This window comes from Pelmatolapia mariae, linkage group LG10_11 (genome assembly GCF_036321145.2).
Source record: "Pelmatolapia mariae isolate MD_Pm_ZW linkage group LG10_11, Pm_UMD_F_2, whole genome shotgun sequence".
NCBI lineage: Eukaryota > Metazoa > Chordata > Actinopteri > Cichliformes > Cichlidae > Pelmatolapia > Pelmatolapia mariae.
The window spans coordinates 72,383,329-72,408,239 of record NC_086236.1 but is presented as its reverse complement, the minus strand read 5'-3'; the positions used below and the strand labels follow the sequence as shown (position 1 = coordinate 72,408,239).

The window sequence follows — 24,911 nt, the reverse complement described above, 5'->3', positions numbered from 1 at the left end:
GAAGCACGTAAAAACTCAGAAGCACGTAAAAACTCCAAAACACGTACAAATGACAACAGAAGTGCTCCAGGATGCTAGGCCCAGTGTTGAGCTTTTGTTACCTAGTGGCTACACAAGCCAGCAAGTACCAACGACCGGATTTGGTGTGTGGTAGTAACAGGTAAATGAACATTTTTTTGAATTATTTGAATATATATGAGTGCTTGTGTATAAATACACAAACAATACACATTTGCTTTCAATTGTGTAATTTAAGTGATTTAGGTAGCTCTGTTTTGGAAGTTCAGTTAACGCTAGAAATGTGTTTTGGAATTTGTACGTGCTTTTTGGAGTTTGTATGTGCTTTGTCTCTAGGGGCCACCGCATATATTTATATATATATATAAACAAATACATAAATAAAACCACCTTTTTTTTACATTAGTAATTCCTTTTGTGCATAATTTTATATTGTTGTTAATAATAAATTAATTAAAGCAACAAAACAACCTAAAGAACCGGTTGGGAGCTGAAAGAGCCGACTCTTTTTAGTGAGTCGAGCCGAAAGAGCCGGTTCCCTAAAAAGAGACGGAAATCCCATCACTAATGCAAACTTATTCTGTTGGGTGTGACTACGTATTCTTCTTCCTTTAGTATTTCCGCCCCCTGTCGGCCCTCCAGGAAACTGCAGGTCTTCCTGGTCGTTGGTAAATGTTTGGTGAATAACAGAAACACAAAGATTTATACCGTCTTTGGTAAATTACAGCTGAAGTGTTCAGTCAGACATAAGTAGCTCTAGTTAGCATGTGAATGTGATGCTTACGTTGGATTATGGAACTTTTTTTTATTATTAATAACGAATTCAGTATTTATTAAACTCGGTGTATCCGTTGTTGCTTTGGAGATGCAGAGACTGTTTAAAGAGACACGACATCACCCTTTCTACTCAAACCTGAGCCAAAGGTAACGTTGATGGAAAGGCGGTAACATCTAATTCAACTCGGTTTATTTCTATGGCGCAAAATTAGAATAACAGTCGCATCAAGGCGCCTCCCGTTATTCAGGCGGGCTGACAGCTGGGAGGAGAGAGACGCAGAAAAGCGGAAGTTTTTCCGCCTCAGCGTTTACAGAAAGTGAGAGAAAGCAGCGGGAGAACAGTGCCTCACTCTAAGCTGCTTCACAAACACTGAAGAATGATTTTCCATCAGCAGTGATTCCAGGTGTTCACATTTTACATGAAGTATTGAAGGTAAGCGCGGCATTAAGTTCTGCTTCCTTCTGGAAGTTCACATTCGTAGCTCTGCTTCCTTGTTGGAGTTGTTTTCATATGTGTGTAACGGGGAATGAGATATAATAATAAGTTATATTAGATGATGTGACTGTTGTTGGTTTGAAACAGAGGTGCAGAGCTCTGTGGGAAAGAACCGGAGGTCACGGTCACGGTAGAGTTCTCGGTTGTAGCGGTTTAAAAAGGCCACGATGGTCACGTGATCTTAACCCCTGATCACTATCGCTATAAACAGTAACACAATCACTAATGCCGGGTGATTTTTACCCGATATAATATGACCAACAAAAAGTACTTGTCATCAAAATATATCAAAATATGACAACACATGACAAATTAGAGTGGTCTTCTTTTACTTTCAACTGTGCCATGTCTAACAAAATGAAAAAAAGTGTCATGTGGGGACCTTAAAATAATGCTCCAAAATCACAGAAAAATTAGGGCAAAGAACAACAAAATTCCTAAAAAAAATAATGACACTGGAAAGCTGGTCTTTGGCCCACCCATTCCTGGAACATTTGAGACTTCCCTGGTGAAGGCACAGTCTCCTCGACACACTAACAGCTGCAGGAGAGAGAAATCATGTAAATGTATTTGCTCGGGTGAAAATCAAACAGCGATAGTGTTCTAGGGTTAAAGTTATCTGTCCGCAGCTTAATCTCTCATCTTCATCAGACACCAGACCTTCCTCACACAGCTCTGCTCCCTGGATGGTGAATGTCAGAGTCACAGATACAATGACACAATAATTATTATAAATGTTATTTAAAGGTTTGTTGTTGTTGTTTTTTACAATAAACAAATAACAGTTTGTTTATTGTGTGTTTCTGACCAGTTCAAATCGAGATTTTTAATTTGAAAAGTTTGTATTAACCAGGGGTGGATAATTAATTTTCCCAAGGGGCACAGGAGAAAATGAGACTGTTGTGGGTTGTAGTGGTTCATTTATTACTTCACAGTGTAACTTTTTCAGCAGCTATTTAGAAACAACTTGACGTCCTTTTAGGGACAAAAACTAATCCTCTCAATTTTATTTGAGTTTCAAGCTGAAGTTTGACGTTCACGTCCAATCCCAGTTTTTCATTTGGGTGATAGAAAAGTAACAAACGTCCATGTCAGTAATGTTGTCATTAGTGAAATACAAAGCAGTCAGTTTCCATCCATCAAATGAACAAACAGCAGACGTGCTGTCCTTCATGTATAATATGATTTCTTCATTTTCCAGGTGGCAACTATGACGACTAAGAAGCTGCTCATTGAAACACTGAACCAGTTGAGTCCAGAGGACTTTGCTGAGTTCAAGTCACTCACTGAAGTAGAGAAAGATCTCCAACTGATGTCACAGAGCCGACTGAAAACAGCAAACACACAGGATGTAGTGGAGCTGATGGAGGAGACGTACAGAGGAGAGTGTGTGGAGGAGACCAGAAAGGCTTTAATGAAGATGAACAGGACTGATCTGGTGCAGAGATTATCAGGTATCACCTCAGGAACCACAGAGAACAAAGAATGAAATATGTGAGAATACTGCATATAGTTTATCACATTAATATGAAACCAGGCTCAGCTGACTGATAGAAAAATCACTTGACTCTGTGTTGTGTAGTGAATGATGAACAAAGACGTTTATATTTTAGTGCTGCTTTTTATAATGTGGATTAGAGCAGAATATGTGCTGGTCAGGCAGGTTGGCTCATTACAGGATCAAACACAGCACACTACAAAATAATAGCAGCTTATAGCCGGTGTGCAGTGATATTATGTGACTGTTTCAGGACTTCACAATTACAACAAACCACTGAAACTCTTCTTATTAACAGTTAGACAGTTACAGAGGTCACATGCTCTGTATAGTGGTCGCACACATGCTGATACCTAATGATCCCACACAGTGCTGTGACCCACTGCCTCTGAGAGAGGGCGCCATTGAGCCAATAAACATCACAAATCCATTGTGGTTATTATGGAATCACATACAACATAAACACTGTTACACAAGCTCAGTTACAGTATTTTGATCAGATCAGAACAAAAACATCCAACATCATTCAACATGGTTGGAAAGTCTTCAAGCAGCTCTACAGGTTATAATTATGTCACTATTAACCCTCATCATACTGACTGAAGTCTGTGGTATGTTTATGTCATACCTCACAGATTTGTTTTTTTTTCTATCCTTAAAATTTTTAAAGAATTTGTCATTTTGTTGCTGATGTTTCACACAATTTTCTATGTCTGCTTTGATTGGTGCTTCTTTCAAAATACAAATGTTTTGGGGTCCAAGAGGAATCCAGGCAAACAATTCCACCTTTACAGTTTTAATAAATGGAACTTATTAACTTTATTCAGATGCAACTGATCCTAAATTAAAGTAACACACAGTATCTAGTGTCTGTCAGAGTTTATAAAGAAGAAAGACTCAGATGCCATCACTGCCTTCATCGTCTGGATGGGGAACTTTCCAGACTCAAAGTTATCAGAATCAGATTTGTATGTTTTTTATTTCACACAGGGTCCACAGTTTAGAGTTTAATTACAGCAGATTTTATTAAAGCAGCTTAGCAGGAGCAAAGCAAAAACAAAATTAAAAAGAATAAAAAAAAAAGAATAATCAAATCACAATTTTAGTCATTAACTTAATAAACCAACTCTAATATAATGTTGATTATGTTGTTATCAGTACTAATATTAATCAACCATCAGGAAATTCAGACATGAATCATAATTCAGTGTTTTACAACATTTTACACATTTTTGTTGTTTAAAAGTATAAAGATCAGTTGGTGAAACAGTTCCTTTCTTTTAGAACTCAGACATGAATAAAAAGGTTGATGATAGATCTGTCTGCACACACAAAATCTATACACTGGAACAGACATTTTCACTACTTACGACAACATCCCTCTGCTAACATATTGATCAGACATATATCTTTGATTTATCATTGGTTAAGAATGAAAATGATCTCCCCCCGAAAAAAACGAATAAAGATCTACTTACCCTACTTAGCACTCAGCACACATCTCTAACTGGGTGTTAAGTCCTTTTATCCCTTCAGCTGTGATGACACGAGGTGGCCAGGGAAACTTCAAGCTCCCTTTACTCCACGTTACACAACAGTTTATCTCAGTTACTTTATGTTGGGGTCAAAGTGAGCCTGACTCTGTTTCATCATAAATTACAACAAAAATAATATTTAATTGAAATTATTGAAGAATAAATGATGCCAGAGTCAAAGGATGGTAAATAAGCTCTTAAGATATAATGTGGATTGTAGTTTGGATAAAAGCCTGATTAAAGAAAACAATTGATTTTTATAAAAAAAAAACATGCAAATTAATTGTAACTTTGCAAAAATAATTATACAACTACTCTGTGTCTTTAGAGGACATTAACTGCATATGTGATAACAAGTGATGAGATTGACGATGAATAAGAAATACATTTTACTGTTATGTTTGCTTCTCACAGTAAATTTTTATTGAAGTTCTCAGAGACTCCAGTCAGTAGTTCATGTATGTTAAACATGTGGGTATGATGAGAGTTAACGAGGTTTAAGTGTCACTTTGATGTGAAATCTTTTATGTTCTAAATCCTCATAAAGCCTGATGATAAAACAGTTTCTAATCTGACTTTTTCTCTTTCTTTTCTCCTCAGACAAACAGTTTCCTCCACTGAGCCAGAGAGTGAGTAACGTCACATCAGTCGACTTCACACAGTTCAGCTTTGATTCAGTGATGAAGACTGAAAATGATCTTCATCTTAAACAGAAATCATACACATGAAATTCAAGCTGCAGCTGTGTCATGTACACATGAGCTCTTATACATGATTGGCATAGAAATATTAAACCTTATTTAGATTTTAAAGCAGATTCAATTCAAGTCTTTGTGTTTATCAGTAAAGATGTGAGCAGTTAAAGCTCCCCTCTGTTTGTAAAATCAGGAGACTCACTGCAGTTTTTGTAGCTCAGTCTTTGACAGAGTTACAGTCAGGCAGTAAAACAGAGTCACAAACCTGTTCATGAAAATTAAATCCTTCAAAAAGAGGAGAAAATGAGCCAAGAAATAAAAAACGAATCCAAGCAGGTACCCACCGAGCACCAGATGTTCATGGACGTTATTTTCTGCTCTGAATCTGGTCGACCGATCATGACCTTAAAAAAGATGCAGCTTTATGTCTGAAGGTCAAAGGTCATCTTTTCAGGTTGACCTTTGACCATGAATTTACTTTTACCACACTAAAATGTTTCTGTTGATTAAAAATCAAACAGATATTTGAATTGTGCATCGCTGTCATGTGACCTCTGTTTTTACCAGGTAGAAACGATGGAGTCTCTTATTGAGCTGCTTTTGGAAACACTGGCTGATCTGAGTGACAGCGAGCTCGAGAACTTCATCAAGATCCTGAGAAGAAAACGTGGCTCACTGATCCCCACGAGTCTGTTGTTCATGTCAGACCTGCAGGACGTGCAGGACTTGGTGTTTGTGATGGTGAGGACATTTGGCCAACAGTCAGTGAAGAAGATCGTGGAGGTTTTAAAGGAGATGAAGAGGACTGATCTGGCTCAGAGGCTGACAGACAGCAGCTCAGAAGCTCAAAGTAAGATAATAAAGACAAAACCTGTTAAAATGATAAAAGTGGTTCTTAAAGTGTTTCTGCTTCAGTTCATATTAGAAACAGTCAGATTTACAGAGAAAAGAGAGCATTGTTGACGAGGGGCAAAAAATGATGTTCAACAGGTTAAATGTAATTTTTTTGTTGATCTCTGTGTTTTTTTAAAGCTCGATTAGCTTTTATTAAACACTTATTTCTATTTCTGTTATTTTCTCTTTTTTCAGACAAACATCTGGATGAACATCTGTCTGCACTGATCCATAAAGTGAGTAACGTCTCATCTGTCTGACTCTGCAGAGCAGTTTGAAAATCATAATTTTATCTTTTAGATTAAACAGTTGTCACAAAAATTTATTTAGATTTAAAATCAAACATTATTAAAAAGTGTGTTTACATAAATACATCTTAATAAATAAGATAATAAAAGAAAACAAAGTGTTTCAGAGAAAACATTAAAAACATTCAAAGTTTAAAACAGCTACAAAAACATAAATCTTTAATTTTCTCAGTGAGGAAACATTTTTGCTTTATGAATGTTTGCTTTGAATTTTCCAGGTTGCAACAATGGCAGCTGTTACAGATCTGCTTCTAGAAACACTGGAGGATTTGAGTGATCAGGATCTCAAGCTGTTCAGGAGGCTCCTGCAGTTCACTTGTTTTCAGAAGAGTCTTCCACAAATCAAACTGAGTAATGACAGAAGAGAAACAGTGAATGTGATGATTGATAAATGTGGTCATCAGTCTGTGGAGGTGATCAGGGAGGTTTTAACAGACATGCAGAGAACTGATCTGGTGCAGAGGCTGTCAGAGAGCAGCTCAGGACTCAAAGGTAAGAGGAAATAATCTGTCAGAGTTTCTGTAATAATGTCAATAAATATGGTGGGATTATTTTTAACTGAGTGTAAAAGTATTAAAAACATAATATTACAGCTCAAACTGAAGACAAAATCAAAAGAATTAAATCAGAGAAACTCACAGCAAGAACTGCATAATATAAACTTTATTCTCTTAAAATGAAAGAATTTGTTTTCTTTCAAAGTTTTGGACAGACGTTGATAAATTAACACATTCAGGTTGTACAAACACAATAAAATGAGACAGATTTGTTTTCATATTTGAGTTTTTTAAAGTAAAAAATATTCAGGTTATTGAATCAGTGACTTTCTTTAATAAATGTTGTTTTAAAGCTCTTTGAACTTCTTTCCTTTGAAAATATTTTTCTTTGTTTTTTGGATGTTGAGCTCATTAATATCAGTCTTGTATTGTAAATCGATCTTTATGTTAGCTTTGATTTAAACTCCACTATGGAGACAGACGACCTGTATGAGGTAAATGATTCAAAGTCTTTTCATTGATTTCTCTGTGATTGTGTAACTATGGCCTCCTCCTGCCTTCAGTCAGCACAGCTGAAAGTGAAATATTAAAGCTTTTTATTGTCAGGACTCAGTGTTATACTCAGGATGAGCACACATAAAGGACACACACAGTGTCTGTATGATGTAGTTACAGTTTGTATTCAATGTGTTGCAGCTGCAGGATCATCAGCTGAAGGATTTGATGTGGAGGAAACAGAGAAAGGTCAGTGTCCAGAAAACACATCAATCAATAAATACACTCATTGATATGAAGATGAAGAAGAAGAATTACTGAATGAAACAGAACTGGATCATTTCCTCACACTTTGATAGTTTTCCATCAAATATGACTTCATGTTAACAAGTTTAATGTTGTTATTAATCCAACTTTAAGGATCATCAGAATGAAATCAAAGTATCAGTTACTTCAAAGTGTCTGATTATTAACACTGATGTTAAATCAGTCATGAATGAACCTTTTAATATTTCTTTTCTGTCAGAGAAACACTCTGAGGATGAACGTTGGCCTGCACTGATCCACAAAGTGAGTCATGTCACATCTGTCTGACTTCAGATCATCCAGCTTTCATTTCATAAATACAGGATAGAAATCTTCAATAGAAAAAAATGATTTGATTTTCATTGTAAAAGTCAAAGTTTGATAAGTTGAGCGTGTGCAGTGAGGTAGGTCTGCAGCAGGTCAGAAAAGTCCTGAACTTGTTAACAGAAGCAGAATAATTGTTAATCAGCTGTTTGTGATCATTGTGACAAATATGACCAATGACATCATCACCTTATGTGATGGATGATGTCATCTAAACACATCTACATTTCTAAAGTGTTGATGAGAAAACAAACAAACCTGAAAGTGAGAAATGTCACATTTATCTCATGAACATTTTCTTTGAATTTTCCAGGTAGAAACGATGGAGTCTGATATTGAGCTGCTGCTGGAAACTCTGGATGCTCTCAATGAGGTGGAGCTCAGTGAGTTCAACTGGACCCTGCAACTAATTCATCACAAATATGACTCAGGCTTCCCATGGATGCCGTACATGAGGACAGACCTGCAGCACACAGTGTTTCTGATGGTGCAGACTTTCGGCCAACAGTCAGTGGAGACGACCATGGAGGTCTTAAAGAAGATAGAGAGGACTGATCTGGCTCAGAGGCTGTCAGACTGCAGCTCACTGCCTAGAAGTAAGACAACAAAATCAAAACTTATTAAAATCATAAAACTGATTTTTATGTCTCATAAACTTCTAAGTAAAGTTTTCTTTGACTTTATAAATAATATTATTTGTAATAAAGACAAAATAAAACACATGTTTAAGACATATTTTATGACTGTTCTGGAAGAAAATATGAATAAATAATACATTTATTTATTAATAAAATGAGATCAGAGTAAATAAAAATACTTTGTGAGGAGGAGTAAAAATGACTCCTTCATACTGTTTATTATTGCTGAGGAGGTTTCAGTGTAATTCTGCATATTGTCCATTTTTCCAAAGTCATATTTCCTGAATAATTGTCAGTTAGTTGTTAAATGTGTTTGTCATGAGTGACTTTGAGCACTTTTCTCCTCAGAGAAACACTCTGTGGATGAACGACGCTCTGCACTGATCCACAAAGTGAGTCATGTCACATCTCTCTGATTCAGTACAAGACAGCAGGCTGAAAGTCAGAGTACTAAAGTATCATCAGTTCTCATGTTGAGTCATTTTTCTCATGATTTCTGCTGGATGTTTGTGACAAACTGAAGCTTCATTCAGTTTGACTTCTTCAGCAGTAATTTTCTCCAACACTAATGTCAGGATGTCTTTACCACTGAGGATGAGCTGAGGAAATGTCAGCATGTACATTTGTCCTGACTCTTCAACAGGACAGAGAAATCTGAAAACATCAAACACTTTCAGATTAAACATGAAACTTTATTCTACTTACAAATATTTAATAAACATTTAAAGTTAATCTGAAACCATGGAAATATTGATGTATTTCCATGATTTCAGATTTTGTCTGCACAGTGTGAGAGAAGAACTGCAGCCTGGAAATAAAAAGAAACTATTTAAAACCATAAATGAGAAGCACTGTTTTATAGTTTCTTCATATTTGTTTGGTAAACATACAGTCATCAATAGCGTAGTTCCCATTTGAGTAAAGATACATGTGTGACCCTTAATTGTGTTGACTATTCCAGGTGGCAACAATGGCAGCTGTTAAACATCTGCTTTTACAAACTATGAATGATTTGAACAACAAGGAACTTTTGGAATTTAAGAAGTTCCTTGGGTGGATTTTTCATTTGAAGAACTTGTCATATTTCTCATTGAGGTTAAATAAACTATCAACCAGAGCAGATACAGTAAAACTGATGATGGATGAACTTGGTCAGCAGTCTGTGGAGGTGACCAGAGAAGTTTTCATGTGCATGAACAGAACTGATCTGGTGCAGAAGTTATCAGAGAGCAGCTCAGCATCCAGAGGTAAGACCAACATGCATGAGTGTAAACTCTGTGTCATCAACAGGTTTTTGTGTTGGTGGTGTCATGGTGGTGCAGTGGTTAGCACTGTCTCCTCACAGCATGAAGGTTGTGTGTTTGAGCCTCCTGGTTGGCTGGAACCTTTCTGTGTGGAGTTTGCATGTTCTCCCTGTGCCTGCATGCTTTTCCTCAGAGTGCTCTGGTTTCCAGTCCAAACACATGCTTGTTGGCTTTATTGCTGGTTCTAAATTAAATGTGGGTGTGAAAGGTTGTCTGTCTGTTTAAAACCTGAAGTTTTATTGTCATTTTATTTAGTTTCACATGATTTTCTCTTTTAAATCATCTGTGTCGTCTGAAGGCTGATTCTACTTGGATGTGTGATGATGTTTGAATCCTCAGAGTTGATTGTAAATGTCTTTCCTCAGAGAAACACTCTGTGGATGAACATGGAGCTGCACTGTTGAAGAGAGTGAGTGTGACTTTAACTCAGCTTTCATTCAGTAGATTCAGGCTGTAAATCATCCTCATCTTGAACATTATACATGATGAAACAGACAAAGCATCTTTCAAACTGGATGCTTCTCACAGTGTTAATGTGGAGCTCTGCAGCAATAATGTTTCCACTGATGACAGAGTGAAGGATCTACTACTGAAGATACAACCAGCAAATGTCATCTTTAGATTTTTCTTTGTCTTTAAAATTATTCAACATCAAAAGTCATTAAATATTTATTACTGCAGTTCATGCACTCATTCTACTTTTAAACAATCATAGCAGAAACATTCAGTTAGAGAAATGAGAACATTTAGTTTTCAGTCCTGATGGAGAGGGAGTCATGTTTTGTTATGAGACCAAAGTTTTACAGACACATAAAACAGTTCATGAAGACAGTGAGGTAAACATCATCAGCACCACAGATGTTACCAGCTGTTCCTTCATTGATCATTCTGAAATATATTCATAAGTATAAAGATTTATGATGTTTTTATTAATATTTTATAGGGCTGCAAAACTACGGTTTGAATTTAATCTTGATTTTGTCTTTACAAATTAAATAATCATAATTAAGCGACATTTAAAATGCAAAGTGAAGGGAATTAAATTGCCGCCCCCAACACACACACACTATAAATACATAAATAAAAAATAGAGGTGAGAAAGGAGAATTATACAGATGTGAAAATGTTCTGTTTACATCACAGCACAGCTTTCTGTCACAAAAATCAATACTTAACAAAATAATTGTTTTTTTGATTTTTCCAATAATCATGCAGCTGTAATATTCTACACGTCTACTTCAGAGACACTGAGGAAGTTCAAAAAAATTAATCTTTAAATCTCCCAACAGTGAAATGACAGTAACTTAATAAATCCTTTGTATGTTTCAGAGAGAAGCACTGACAGCTGTTAGAAAGATTCTTGTGGAAATCCTGAGACATTTGAATCAAAAGGATCTCGAGAAATTCAATTTGTTGCTGCAGTTCACCTGCTTCAAAATGGGCCTGCCACAAATACAGATATATATAAACGTGACAGATGAACTAGTGAATGATATGGTTGATAAATGTGGTCATCAGTCTGTGGAGGTGATCAGGGAGGTTTTAACAGACATGCAGAGAACTGATCTGGTGCAGAGGCTGTCAGAGAGCAGCTCAGGACTCAAAGGTAAGAGAAAATAATCTGTCAGAGTTTCTGTAATAATGTCAATAAATATGGTGGGATTATTTTTAACTGAGTGTAAAAGTATTAAAAACATAATATTACAGCTCAAACTGAAAACAAAATCAAAAGAATTCAATCAGAGAAACAACAAGAACTGTATCATATAAACTTTATTATCTTAAAATGGAAGAATTTGTTTTCTTTGAATGTTTTTGACAGACGTTGATAAATTAACACATTCAGGTTGTACAAACACAATAAAATTAAACAGATTTGTTTTCATATTTGAGTGTTTTAAACTAAAATATTCAGGTTATTGAATCAGTGACTTTCTTTAATAAATGTTGTTTTAAAGCTCTTTGAACTTCTTTCCTTTGAAAATATTTTTCTTTGTTTTTTGCATTTTGAGCTCATTAATATCAGTCTTGTATTGTAAATCGATCTTTATGTTAGCTTTGATTTAAACTCCACTATGGAGACAGACGACCTGTATGAGGTAAATGATTCAAAGTCTTTTCATTGATTTCTCTGTGATTGCGTAACTTTGGCCTCCTCCTGCCTTCAGTCAGCACAGCTGAAAGTGAAATATTAAAGCTTTTTATTGTCAGGACTCAGTGTTATACTCAGGATGAGCACACATAAAGGACACACACAGTGTCTGTATGATGTAGTTACAGTTTGTATTCAATGTGTTGCAGCTGCAGGATCATCAGCTGAAGGATTTGATGTGGAGGAAACAGAGAAAGGTCAGTGTCCAGAAAACACATCAATCAATAAATACACTCTTTGATATGAAGATGAAGAAGATGAAGACGAAGAAGAATTACTGAATGAAACAGAACTGGATCATTTCCTCACACTTTGATAGTTTTCCATCAAATATGACTTCATGTTAACAAGTTTAATGTTGTTATTAATCCAACTTACAAGGATCATCAGAATGAAATCAAAGTATCAGTTATTTCAAAGTGTCTGATTATTAACACTGATGTTAAATCAGTCATGAATGAACCTTTTAATATTTCTTTTCTGTCAGAGAAACACTCTGAGGATGAACGTTGGCCTGCACTGATCCACAAAGTGAGTCATGTCACATCTGTCTGACTTCAGATCATCCAGCTTTCATTTCATAAATACAGGATAGAAATCTTCAATAGAAAAAAATGATTTGATTTTCATTGTAAAAGTCAAAGTTTGATAAGTTGAGCGTGTGCAGTGAGGTAGGTCTGCAGCAGGTCAGAAAAGTCCTGAACTTGTTAACAGAAGCAGAATAATTGTTAATCAGCTGTTTGTGATCATTGTGACAAATATGACCAATGACATCATCACCTTATGTGATGGATGATGTCATCTAAACACATCTACATTTCTAAAGTGTTGATGAGAAAACAAACAAACCTGAAAGTGAGAAATGTCACATTTATCTCATGAACATTTTCTTTGAATTTTCCAGGTAGAAACGATGGAGTCTGATATTGAGCTGCTGCTGGAAACTCTGGATGGTCTCAATGATCGAGAGCTACATGAGTTCAATAAGAACCTGCGACAAATTCATCGCAAATATGACTCAGACTTTTCATTGACGCGGTACAAGTGGACAAACCTGCAGGACACAGTGTTTCTGATGGTGCAGACTTACGGCCAACAGTCAGTGGAGACGACAATGAAGGTCTTAAAGGAGATGGAGAGGACTGATCTGGCTCAGAGGCTGTCAGACTGCAGCTCACTGCCTAGAAGTAAGACAACAAAATCAAAACTCATTAAAATCATAAAACTGATTTTTATGTCTCATAAACTTCTAAGTAATGTTTTCTTTGACTTTATAAATAATATTATTTGTAATAAAGACAAAAGAAAACATCTTTACTTTTTTATGACTGTTCTGGAAAAATATACTTCAATAAATACATAAATATGAGACCATATTAAATCAAAATACTTTGTGAGGAGGAGTAAAAATGACTCGTTCATACTGTTTATTATTGCTGAGGAGGTTTCAGTGTAATTCTGCATATTGTCCATTTTTCCAAAGTCATATTTCCTGAATAATTGTCAGTTAGTTGTAGGGCTGCCACGATTACGTCGACTATCAAAATCGTCGACGACTGATTTAATAGTCGACGCTTCGTTTGAAGCTTTGTAAGATCCCAAAAGACGCAGGAATAAGTAGCAGGATTTAAGAGTGTAATAACGGACTGAAACAGAAGATGGCAGCACTGCATGTACAAGGATGCCAGCTGCCGTTAAACCCCGAAGAAGAAGAAGTAGCTCTGTCCCAGAATTCATAGCGCAGCCCAGCTCAGTTGTCAACAATGGCGGCAGCTAGTTAGTTTTAATATTACTCTTATTATTCTTTCTGGGTCACAAAATAAACGTTTAACATATTTTCAGGCGAGAATGTAGCTGTGTAAACCTCAAATATCTGCTCAGTTTATCAAGACACCACATATTTTCAAAAGCGCTCCGACGTTTTCGGAGACGTCTGTTAACCACTAGCTCGATAGCTAGCCGGGGGCAAGGCTCACTAGAGCCGCTGAGAACACCGGACTCCCGGCAAATCGTTTTCAAACCCACCGCCATCTTTCGCTACTCAGGTTAAACATATATAAGTCACTTAGATAACTTAAAAATGTTATTGTTTGGCTTTTTTAGTATTTTATTTGTTCCTGAGTAAATCGGTTTGCCTGAGATTAAAGTTATAGTTTTTACACAGCTGAATAAACGTCAAGCAGACAGCTGGTTATCAGAAGTGTGAGATGCTCGAGAATATACTCCAGTGTCCTGTTATATTTTAGATAGCAAGGAGTTTATTAAACTTCACCGAAACAATCTGCAAATTTCATTAAAATTTAATAAACTATCATCTTGTCTTTATTTTTAGTTAGCACAAACTTTAAACACTTAAAGCTGTAAGCTAATGATAGTTATATAAGAGCAGATGCATGCTGGTGGATGCATGACCTGATTAGTCGACTAATCGCAAAAATAATCGGTGACTAGTTGACTATCAAAATAATCGTTTGTGGCAGCCCTAGTTAGTTGTTAAATGTGTTTGTCATGAGTGACTTTGAGCACTTTTCTCCTCAGAGAAACACTCTGTGGATGAACGACGCTCTGCACTGATCCACAAAGTGAGTCATGTCACATCTCTCTGATTCAGTACAAGACAGCAGGCTGAAAGTCAGAGTACTAAAGTATCATCAGTTCTCATGTTGAATCATTTTTCTCATGATTTCTGCTGGATGTTTGTGACAAACTGAAGCTTCATTCAGTTTGACTTCTTCAGCAGTAATTTTCTCCAACACTAATGTCAGGATGTCTTTACCACTGAGGATGAGCTGAGGAAATGTCAGCATGTACATTTGTCCTGACTCTTCAACAGGACACAGAAATCTGAAAACATCAAACACTTTCAGATTAAAGATTTTTTTTTCCTCATAGTTTTTCATAAACATATTGTCATCAATATAACGGCCCTTGTGTGAATAAATAAACTGATGTCCCATATTTGTGTTGACTGTCCCAGGTGGCAACAATGGCAGCTGTTAAACATCTGCTTTTACAAACTTTGAATGATTTGAACAATGAGGAGCTCATGAAATTTAAGAGGCTCTTACAGATATTTTTTCCTTTGGGGACTCTGTCATATTTCTCATGGAGGTTGAGTCGATCATCAACCAGAGCTGATACAGTGAATCTGATGATGGATAAACTTGGTCAGCAGTCTGTGGAGGTGACCAGAGAAGTTTTCATGCACATGAACAGAACTGATCTGGTGCAGAAGTTATCAGAGAGCAGCTCAGCATCCAGAGGTAAGACCAACATGCATGAGTGTAAACTCTGTGTCATCAACAGGTGTTTGTGTTGGTGGTGTCATGGTGGTGCAGTGGTTAGCACTGTCTCCTCACAGCATGAAGGTTGTGTGTTTGAGCCTCCTGGTTGGCTGGAACCTTTCTGTGTGGAGTTTGCATGTTCTCCCTGTGCCTGCATGCTTTTCCTCAGAGTGCTCTGGTTTCCAGTCCAAACACATGCTTGTTGGCTTTATTGCTGGTTCTAAATTAAATGTGGGTGTGAAAGGTTGTCTGTCTGTTTAAAACTTGAGGTAGACAGGTGTACCCTCTCTCTCATTATCACAGCTGGGAACCCCCAGTTAGTTTGGTTGGACTGGATGGAGGGTTTCTTTGTTGGGTTCTTATGTCATTTTATTTAGTTTCACATGATTTTCTCTTTTAAATCATCTGTGTTGTCTGAAGGCTGATTCTACTTGGATGTGTGATGATGTTTGAATCCTCAGAGTTGATTGTAAATGTCTTTCCTCCTCAGAGAAACACTCTGTGGATGAACATGGAGCTGCACTGTTGAAGAGAGTGAGTGTGACTTTAACTCAGCTTTCACAAAACTTCACAAGGACTTTAATTCTAGCAAAAAGTACATTTAGCTTTTAGTACTGATGGAAGAGAAACAATGTTTTTTTCATGAAACTAAAGTTTTGAAGTTCATAAAGACAACAGGGTAAATATCAAAACCGCCAGCTCTTTTCAGTGATTATTCTAAAACATATAAATATTAATGAAGACATCTTTTTTTATTAATATTTGATATTTCTACTACAGTTTCTCTGGAAATTGAATAAAAAGAAATTTTTAAATCGTCCAACAGAGATTTTATACAGTAACTCAATACATTTCTGTGATTTTTCAGATAGGAGCTCTGGAAGCTGTTAGACAGATTCTCTTGGAAATGCTGAATGAATTCAGTCAAATGGATCTAAAGAAATTCAAGCAGTTGCTGCCGTTCACGTTCTTTAAGATGGGCCTGCCACAAATGGAGAGGTACTGGTATAGAAACAGGACAGAAGAGCTTGTGGATCTGATGGTGGATGAACTTGGTCATCAGTCTGTGGAGGTGACCATGGAGGTTTTAACAGACATGAACAGACCTGATCTGATGCTGAAGCTGTCAGAGAGCAGCTCAGGTAAGACCAAAGGTTTTAAAAATAGATTTTCTCAATTTACAATAAACTTGTTTAAATAACTTTTGATCAGTAAACATCAAAACAAGCGGGCAACACAACAGACCTACAAAAATAACTTTGCATAAATCATCAGAACTGAATCCAACCTTTCTCTCTCTCTCTCTGTCTTGTTCTGACATCACTGGTGAGAATATTTGAATTCATCAACTTTTGATCATCTTAGACGTCACTCAGCTGCACGTCCTGCTGAACATGTTGTTCTGATGTTGAAGCAGCACTGCACAGCATAAAGTGATCAAACAGCAAACATGTGGACAGTTAGAGGATGATTTTATATGTCAGCATAACATCATTCATTTGAATTCTTTGTGTCTCAACAAGAACGAAAAACTGAAAGAAGTTCAGAGCTTGAAGGTTGTCAGAGCATGACGGTAATCCCTTCCATTCATCCATTTATTCCTAAAGTTTCTTTCTGTTTGTTTCTTTCTGTCAGATTACAAAAATCAACATGTGTACTTATTGACTAAAGTGAGTGTCCTCTGCAGCAGGACTCCAGTGATTGGACTAAACTTGAACCTGAGGTGAACAGTACAGATGCAGACGAGGCTCCAACTTACAGGTAAATCAACTTCCTGAATGCTGCAGCACAGCAAACTGGAACTACAGGAAACAGTTCAGCTTTGGATTTATTCCCAGAGGAAATTCTTCATTTTGCATCCAATTCACACGACTACTTTCTGTGTTTCCATTCACTCTGTTGTTCCTTCATGAGTGTGTATTTAATTCCTGTTTCAGCCTTCAGTCTGCAGCAGGACACTTTGAATGCAGAGTCTCGGGCTTGCGCTGGGTCTGTAAGGGAAAGACCAGCTTTCAGTACCAGTTTAGATCTTGGGAGGGACACATGGAGAGGATGGAGAGCAGACAATACATGCCTGCAGGTCCTCTGATGGACGTCACAGTCACTGCTGGGAAGTTAAATGAAGTTCACCTGCCACACTGGATCTGCATCGGTAAGAGGACATGAAGGAAGAATTTCAGATGTTTGACATTTCTGACAGTGAGCGCACAAACTGTTATAAACTGTTCTTCTCACCATGTTTGTGTTGTTGTGTTCTCCTGCAGATGACATCCCTGACATATTGGACATGTTTGCAGTCGTTCACATAGATGACTGTGGAGATGTTGTGGAAAAAGTGTCTGAGGTCACACCATCACATGTCAAGTTAACTGAACCACATTTCTCTCTAATAGGGGCTCTGATACGTTTATTCTTTCCTTTGAAAATCAGCTGTTACACGTTGATGTACTATAAACCCAACACATCATTTCTTAAACTCCACGTCTATCCAATCCGACAGGATCCTGCTCTGGAACAGGTAACTGAATAGCTTCAGTGTATTAGGATCAGTGCAGGCAAAGAAAGTCACAGTACCATTGCTTTTATATTTTATAAAAGACACAAGGTGAAAAATATTATCTGGGCACACTGACCATTAGTTTTTAAATATGACATCATACTGACTGCAAACTCAATGATAAAAGTGTAATAAGCTAAAATGATCATTATCCTGAGAGTTCATCATGAATTTATTTTGTGATTTTAAATCCAAACCCAATTTTAAAATCTTCAGCTGCTGTTGACTGATATCATCTGATAACAGGGAATAGACAAGGAAGAATCCTCAGATGGATACAAACGAATCAAAAAGCCACACCCAGACAAGTACCTGCAAACTGAGCGTACTTTCAGCCTCAGAGCCGACATGGAAACAGCAGAAATTCAACCACAGGTACAGTTTGTAAAAAGCTCTGCTGAGGAGATCTAGCCCCTCATTGTATGTGTAGATAAACCTCTACTCTGAAACATTTCAGTCATGTCTGAAGCTTGTTTTTAAGAACACTTTCTGCTGTTCTTACTTTATTACCACAATCTTCAAACACTTTTATAACCAAAGCATGTATTTTTAACCCACTAAACCATAGAAAATGGTTTAGTGGGTTAAAAGCTGCTCAAAATATTTATGTACTTTACATACATCTGTCTATCCATGCTTTTTCTTCTACTTATCTGGGGCCGGGTCAGAAGGGCACACTGTAAAAAAAATCGTGATATAAAAGTATTTTACAGTTTTGTACTGTTCTTCTAGAATATCATTAAATTCAAATAAATAGACTGTGATTTTACATTTCAAATGTAAATTAACGTAAAATCACTGTAAATGTAATAAAACATAAGTTTCTTGTTTTTTAAATGATTTGTCTGTACATATGCATATTTAGACTGGTAAAATACATTCACAAATGTATCATAATTTCACAAATATTTGTCCGTTATTTGAAAGATTGAACTGTTAAATTCAAATGTAATGCTATGGAAAAATATATAAACTGATTTGTATAAACTTTTGTTACATCTAGTAATAATAATTATTATTGTTATTTAGGGCGATCGTGGCTCAAGAGTTGGCAGTTCCTTGTAATCAGAAGGTTGCCAGTTCGAGCCCCAGCTTGGACACTCTCGGTTGTTGTGTCCTTGGGCAAGACACTTCACCTACCATCTACTGGTGATGGCCAGAGGGGCCGATGGTGCGATATAGCAGCCTCGCCTCTGTCAGTCTGTCCCAGGGCATGCAATCCATTATTATTTAAACCAACTGTTAACTGTATAGTTCTGTACATTTAAATATTATTATTCATATTGCTGCATTCATTGACCTTTTTATAGGTAATTTCATTGTTTAATCACATTAAATTGTTCCTAATTTAATGTTTAAAAGCACTTGAAAAAGGCAAAATTCCATGTAAAATTAGGGCAACAAACTGTATTGTCATTACTGAAAATAACTGTATTTTCATGGGATAGTTATTTTCTGGTATTATTTTGGAGCTCCAGGTGCCAGAATATTACTGTTTTTTTTAGGATCTTATTTTTTTACAGGGCAGCAGTGTGATGAACAGTGATGAGCTTTCTGGAATATGAAATAACTGGATAGCTTCAGCAACACATCATGTACAGAGTCAGTGATTAATACAAATCTAAAAAGGACCAGCAGACAGATTGTAATTCACTCTGCACAGAGACAATATGGACATGTTTGATGAGCTGTTTGAAATGTTGCAAACCTTTGAACATAATGTTTTTGTTTTTTTTTGTTTTTTTGTCTGTCCCATTTGGTTCTTTAGCCATCAGAATTGTTGTCTGAAGACCAACAAGGATACCAAATGGATTTATTTTGCCAAATGGATCATCATGGCATTGCCGTATTGGTCCATTTGATCAAGCTTTGTTGTTATTATTTATTTTATTTTCAGTTGTTACAGATGGGACAGACATGACTGGGGGATAGGAAAGGGAGAAAGAAAGAGAGGAAGGAAAAGAAAAACAGAAGGGAAGAGGGACAGTGAGAAAGGGCACTTACAAAGACAAAGGAAAAAGAAAAAAAAATCTCCTGGATCACCTGTTGAGAGAAAAAGAAGAGAAAACAAGCAAAAAAAACAAAACAAAGCAACATACTAAACACAACACCATCACGTTAATCTAGCTAAGTGTGAACAGCAGTAAATACTAAATATTGAATGTTGTTGTGCAGCACGCAGGACAGACAGCGCACAATGTGCTTTGAAGTAGCAGCTAAGAAAGGTGTAGTTTATGTCTACGAACAGTGAACACCCGTGTGCACACCCGTGTGGATCAGCGCGCTTGTATACAGAAGGTTTCCCCATGTAACGGTCTGCTAGAGGGTGTGGAGGGCCATAGCCCCGTCCCCCAGGGCATGAAGCAGGCATGGAGGAGATCCAGGCTCCAGACATCCAGAGGCCCCAGAGTGCGAGAGCCCAAGGAGTACCACCGGAGGGGCATCCATGCCACCCTCCTGGGAAGGGCTGGGGAGATCCCCAGACGAGGGGTCACCCAGTAGCCACGGAGCAGAAGCCAGAGGGGGCTGCACTGGCGTGCCCGCCGGCTCTGCCGGCAGCCAGCTGTGCCAGAGTGAACCGAGCCGCAGGCCCAGAGGGGCCAAACATTATGTTTGACTAATATCAAACATAATGTTTGATATTAGTCCTTACTTACGTGTGTGTGTGTGTGTGTGTGTGTGTGTGTGTGTTTAAACACAGGAGTTAACCTTCAGATATAACAGGATAAACTTCTATGAAGTGTTCATTGAGAATCCAGACAGAAAACTCAGGCTTACACTCCTGCACTCAAATGATGATGAACCAGTCTGGACATGTAATGTTCATCAAGGTTAGTTATTCTGTTAAATAATACAATGTACACAAAGTGTAATGGAAAACTTTCATCCTTTTATTTGTCGACTGCAGATTGAAGAGCAACAACAATGTGAACGTGTTGTTTCTCTGCTACTTCATAATTTTTGGTCACTGAATGCAGCACATCAAACCCCAATAACAAACATTCATATTTTGATTTTCCTTTAATTCCAGATGACTTTCCCATGTCTGGTTATGTTGGAGGTAAGAAAATACACTTAAAGAGTATTTAAGCTAATTCTTTGATTTCACTCATAACATAAAATGTGTTGCTGCACCTTTAACTAGTAGAGTTAAGTAGAATACTATTTAACATAATAAATTGTACTGTGTTGGTACTGCTAATTCCTGGCATCAAGTCAAGTCAAGTCAAGTCAAGTTTATTTATAAAGCACATTTAAAAACAACCGAGGCTGACCAAAGCGCTGTACAATAAAATACAAATAAAAATGCTATAAAACACAGGTACATAAAATGCCTCACAAATAAAACAATTAATTAAAAACAATAGGTTAAACCTTGCTAAAAGCCAGTGAAAATAGGTGCGTTTTAAGAGCAGTTTTAAAAGTTCCTAGGCTGATGTTCTAAACTGAACATCAGTGACTGTTCAGTTTAGAAGCTCATCTGTAATGATAAACAGACTTTTCAGACACTGAGTGAATTAAACAGATCAGCAGTGAGTCATTTAAAACCAAGAAGAGTGAGTTAAGGACAAATGTGTCTATATTAGACAATTTTATCAGTTTCTTTGTTTGTAGTGAAAATTAATTAAATTGGTGCATTTAATACACAATTAAAAAAATGTCTTTACAGCTTCAGGAACTTCAAGGGGAGCAACTGGTGTCAGTACTTCAGGTAATGGTAACATATATCTACTCTGCTGTTTTCTTATTAAAGGATTTGTTGCAGTTGTTTACAAGTTACTGAGGACCCGAGTGTAGACACTGCACAGTAAGCAGGCGCACTCAGAGAGCACAACTATCCCTAAGAGCAAGTTTTTATTAAACATATCTACTTCAGCTGGCTGTTATTACAACACGCTTATGTCAGCATTGTTAATATGGAAATCTAGTCTAGTTTATTAACCTTTTTGTGTCTTTGTGAAGTCATGAAAACATAATGTGTTAAAGAGCTCAAACGAAGAAAGTGCTGATGTTCACCAATGACTAATATGTTGCTTTAAATTTTTGAGATGATTAAATAGAAACTAAAGCTTTTTCCTATATCGTGGGACCCTGACCTTTGACCTTGAAGTATTACATACTAAGATGGTGTATTTAATTATCTTCACCCATGTGCTTGGAGCAGAATTGGCTGAAAACTTTGGCTTCTATAAGCTGTCAAAACTTTATGGCATCATTGTGATGATGTACTGAAAAAATACAAAGTGTGCTGTACATCTCTTTCCATGCCCTCTCACATGACGTATTACTGGATATGTTGTTTTTTTACGTGATTATGGTTTGACCTGGACCTTCATTGTTAGCGCCCAAGATCAAAGTTGACAATGAAGGTCCAGGTTATATGCTTAGTTAGCATATTGTTGTGAAGTTTGACAATCCATAAAAAACACAAGGAGGGAAAACAAGGCAGGAGAAGTCATACAAACACATCAACAGACACAGAGAGGGCAACGACACAAGGAGAAACTATTAAATAATCAAGGAACTAAACAGGCTAGAAACTAAAAACATGATAACTAGGCACCATAGAACACAAAGTGAACTTGAACACAAACCATAATACAAAATGACAAAAACACAGGAAAACTCAAAATGCTGGGTCAAATGACCCAGGATCGTGACAGCTGATGCTGTTAGGTATCAGCTTGTGATCCAAAGGTAAGAAACAAAATGGCGCCATTTATTACAGAAAGGTTTTAGAAAAGGGCTCCATAGAACAGAGGTATACCTATTTACTTGGAGAGGAAAGGCTGCTGGTTTGATTCCAGTCAGAGGCACAAATCCCCCTTTGTGTTATGTCAGGAAGGGTATCGGGTGTAAAACTGCCAAATCAAACATCTGCAGTGACCCCGTGTGGCAGGGCGCAGTTGAACGTAGCTTATTCCAGATTTCAAAACATATTTTTCAACATTATTCTGAAATTGCATTGAAATGGTCTGAAACCAAATCTCCAACACGGCTGCTACACCTGTTTAATCAGATGACACAGCTCATTATTAAACTCTCTGATACATCAAACAATGACATCAAGCGTCCATATTCCAATTTTTTCTTACGTTACATTTTTCCTGCAGGATCGTCAAGGGGAGCAGCTGGTGTCGGCACGTTGGCAGCTGGTAGGTTCACGGATATTAACTGTTCTATCTTTTCAGTAAATTACTTTTAGTATTCAAGAAATACTAAAAGTAATTGGTAACTGAGTCATCCTCAGTAAGTTGTTGCCTTACTGAGGATGAACTGCACACACTTAGAGTTTACTCAAAACTAAAAATAGAGTGAAAACTGGAATGAAAACCACTGCGAAAGAAAATGTCCACAGAATCCAAAACAAGAAGGAAAATCTGATACAGGAAGACAACAGGAATTAAAGCGGATGAGAAAATGACCAGGGAGAGTGAAAATGCACAGACTAAAAACACACCATGGAGAAGGATACTAAAGCACTTGTAACTTAATCATAGACATGAATGCAGGCAGGAAAAGGAACAACCCAGCTTTGAAAGTAAAACAGGAAGTAAAATGAAAGTGGGACAAAGGATGTGCGCATGGCTATCAAGAAGGTTGGTGGTTCAATTCTGGGCTGCTGTAGTCTGGATTCAGTTTCCTTTGGCAGGACATTGAACCCGGCTCATTTTTCAGCTCATACCAGAAAAAAGTGTTTGTATGAATGGATGAATGAGACATCTGGTAGAAAAGTACTAAATAAGAACTGTCCATTTACCCTTTGTTTTTCAAAACGGGGATTTTTCTGAGTTCATTTCAAAAAATATCTCCCTCCACACTAAAATGTGCATCAAATGCATTTTAAAAGAGCATTGCCATGACAACAGGTGGTGATATAACGCAAATTATGAAGAAATGATATGCAAAGTTTACAAAAATGATCCTTGTATGTGTGGATGTAGCCAAAGACAGAGGAACCTGCTGATCACGATTCATCCTTTAATGCCCAGATTAAAAATTCTGATGATTATGAATAAAATTAGAAACTTCTTGTCTCAGAGTGATACTGAAAACCAGTTACTGTATTTTATTCCTTCTAGGCTGGACTACTGTAGGTCCTTATTTGGCTGTTCTAATGACTCCAAAGTGGGCGGGGCCTGGTCACTTTATCTGAGTCCATTAATGTTAGATATCTGCTGCTAGTCTGATTCTGATGTTTTCATAGCATATTTAGAATCAACTTGACACATTAAACACACTCCACTCCACTCAGAAAACTCTTCATGAATCAAATCAATCAATATTTATGTTTCATATTTCTTCTTTGTCAGAGAAACACTCGGTGGATAAACATCCTCCTGCACGGGGAAAGAAAGTGAGTAAGATTAACTTATTCTGACTTTAAACAACACAGCTTCATTCATAAGATTTAAATTTTAAAAAGCAATATTTTAAATGCTGGGTTAAAACGTTTAAATGTGATGGTTCTTACACTTAACTAACTAATCACTGATAACATCATCATCTAATCATATTCCTTTCTTTGCTTTAACTTTATCAGGCATTGTTCAAATCAGACAGAAAGAGGTACGATGAAGATCCAGAAGAAGAAGAAGAGCATAAAAAGCTAAAGTTACAGTGGGACATTGATGCTGCAGCACAGATGCCAAAGGTGAGTAACACCTGACTTTACAGCTTTAAGTCATTAAAATGCAGGTTAAACATAATTCAGAATGTAAAACTGAATAAAACAACCTCGTGATTAAATTGGATGGTTCTTATGCATAATTGTATTTCTGGATAACTGATTGATATCAAATTATATCCTCATTTGTTCTCAGGCATTAACAGTCCAATCAGACAGAGAGAAGCTTTGGGAAATGTTGGAAGATCTGAAAAAGGAGGAGCTTGAAAAGTTCAAGTGGTTCCTGCGGGACCGTGATGTTTTGGTGGAGCTCCAACCCATCCCAGAGAGCCAACTGGAGAAGGCCAGCACCTGTGACCTGGTGGATCTGATGGTGCAGACCTACACAGAAAAGTCTTTGGAGGTGACCAAGAAGGTTTTGCAGAAAATTAACAGGAATGATCTGGTGCAGAAGTTATCAGACAGCAGCTCATGATCCACAGGTAACAATCAAAATGGCATCATT

At 37.0% G+C, this 24,911-nt stretch overlaps 1 protein-coding gene across 1 annotated transcript; it reads left to right on the top strand.

The window, feature by feature from the left end:
* Positions 1-2,496: 2,496 nt before the first annotated feature.
* LOC134635626 (uncharacterized) lies at positions 2,497-18,270 on the top strand. Its single transcript, XM_063485029.1, has 24 exons — positions 2,497-2,745; positions 4,925-4,953; positions 5,587-5,869; positions 6,109-6,149; positions 6,440-6,713; positions 7,415-7,462; positions 7,740-7,783; positions 8,157-8,439; positions 8,830-8,873; positions 9,443-9,728; positions 10,151-10,194; positions 11,115-11,391; positions 12,087-12,134; positions 12,425-12,468; positions 12,842-13,124; positions 14,476-14,519; positions 14,915-15,200; positions 15,712-15,755; positions 16,090-16,363; positions 16,745-16,794; positions 16,909-16,982; positions 17,159-17,373; positions 17,486-17,739; positions 18,025-18,270. The coding sequence occupies exons 1-24, from the start codon at positions 2,502-2,504 to the stop codon at positions 18,187-18,189; spliced, it is 3,678 nt and encodes a 1,225-aa protein (XP_063341099.1). The 5' UTR covers positions 2,497-2,501; the 3' UTR covers positions 18,190-18,270.
* Positions 18,271-24,911: the final 6,641 nt, after the last annotated feature.

What these genes read in the sequence shown, in the direction of transcription:
- LOC134635626 (XM_063485029.1), top strand. Translation starts at nt 2,502, where the DNA reads ATGACGACTAAGAAGCTGCTCATTGAAACACTGAACCAGTTGAGTCCA. An exon ending in GAGCAGCTCAGGACTCAAAG is followed by an intron (nt 6,714 to 7,414) that starts GTAAGAGGAAAT and finishes AATGTGTTGCAG; the next exon opens with CTGCAGGATCATCAGCTGAA. An exon ending in AAGGTTGTCAGAGCATGACG is followed by an intron (nt 16,795 to 16,908) that starts GTAATCCCTTCC and finishes TGTCCTCTGCAG; the next exon opens with CAGGACTCCAGTGATTGGAC.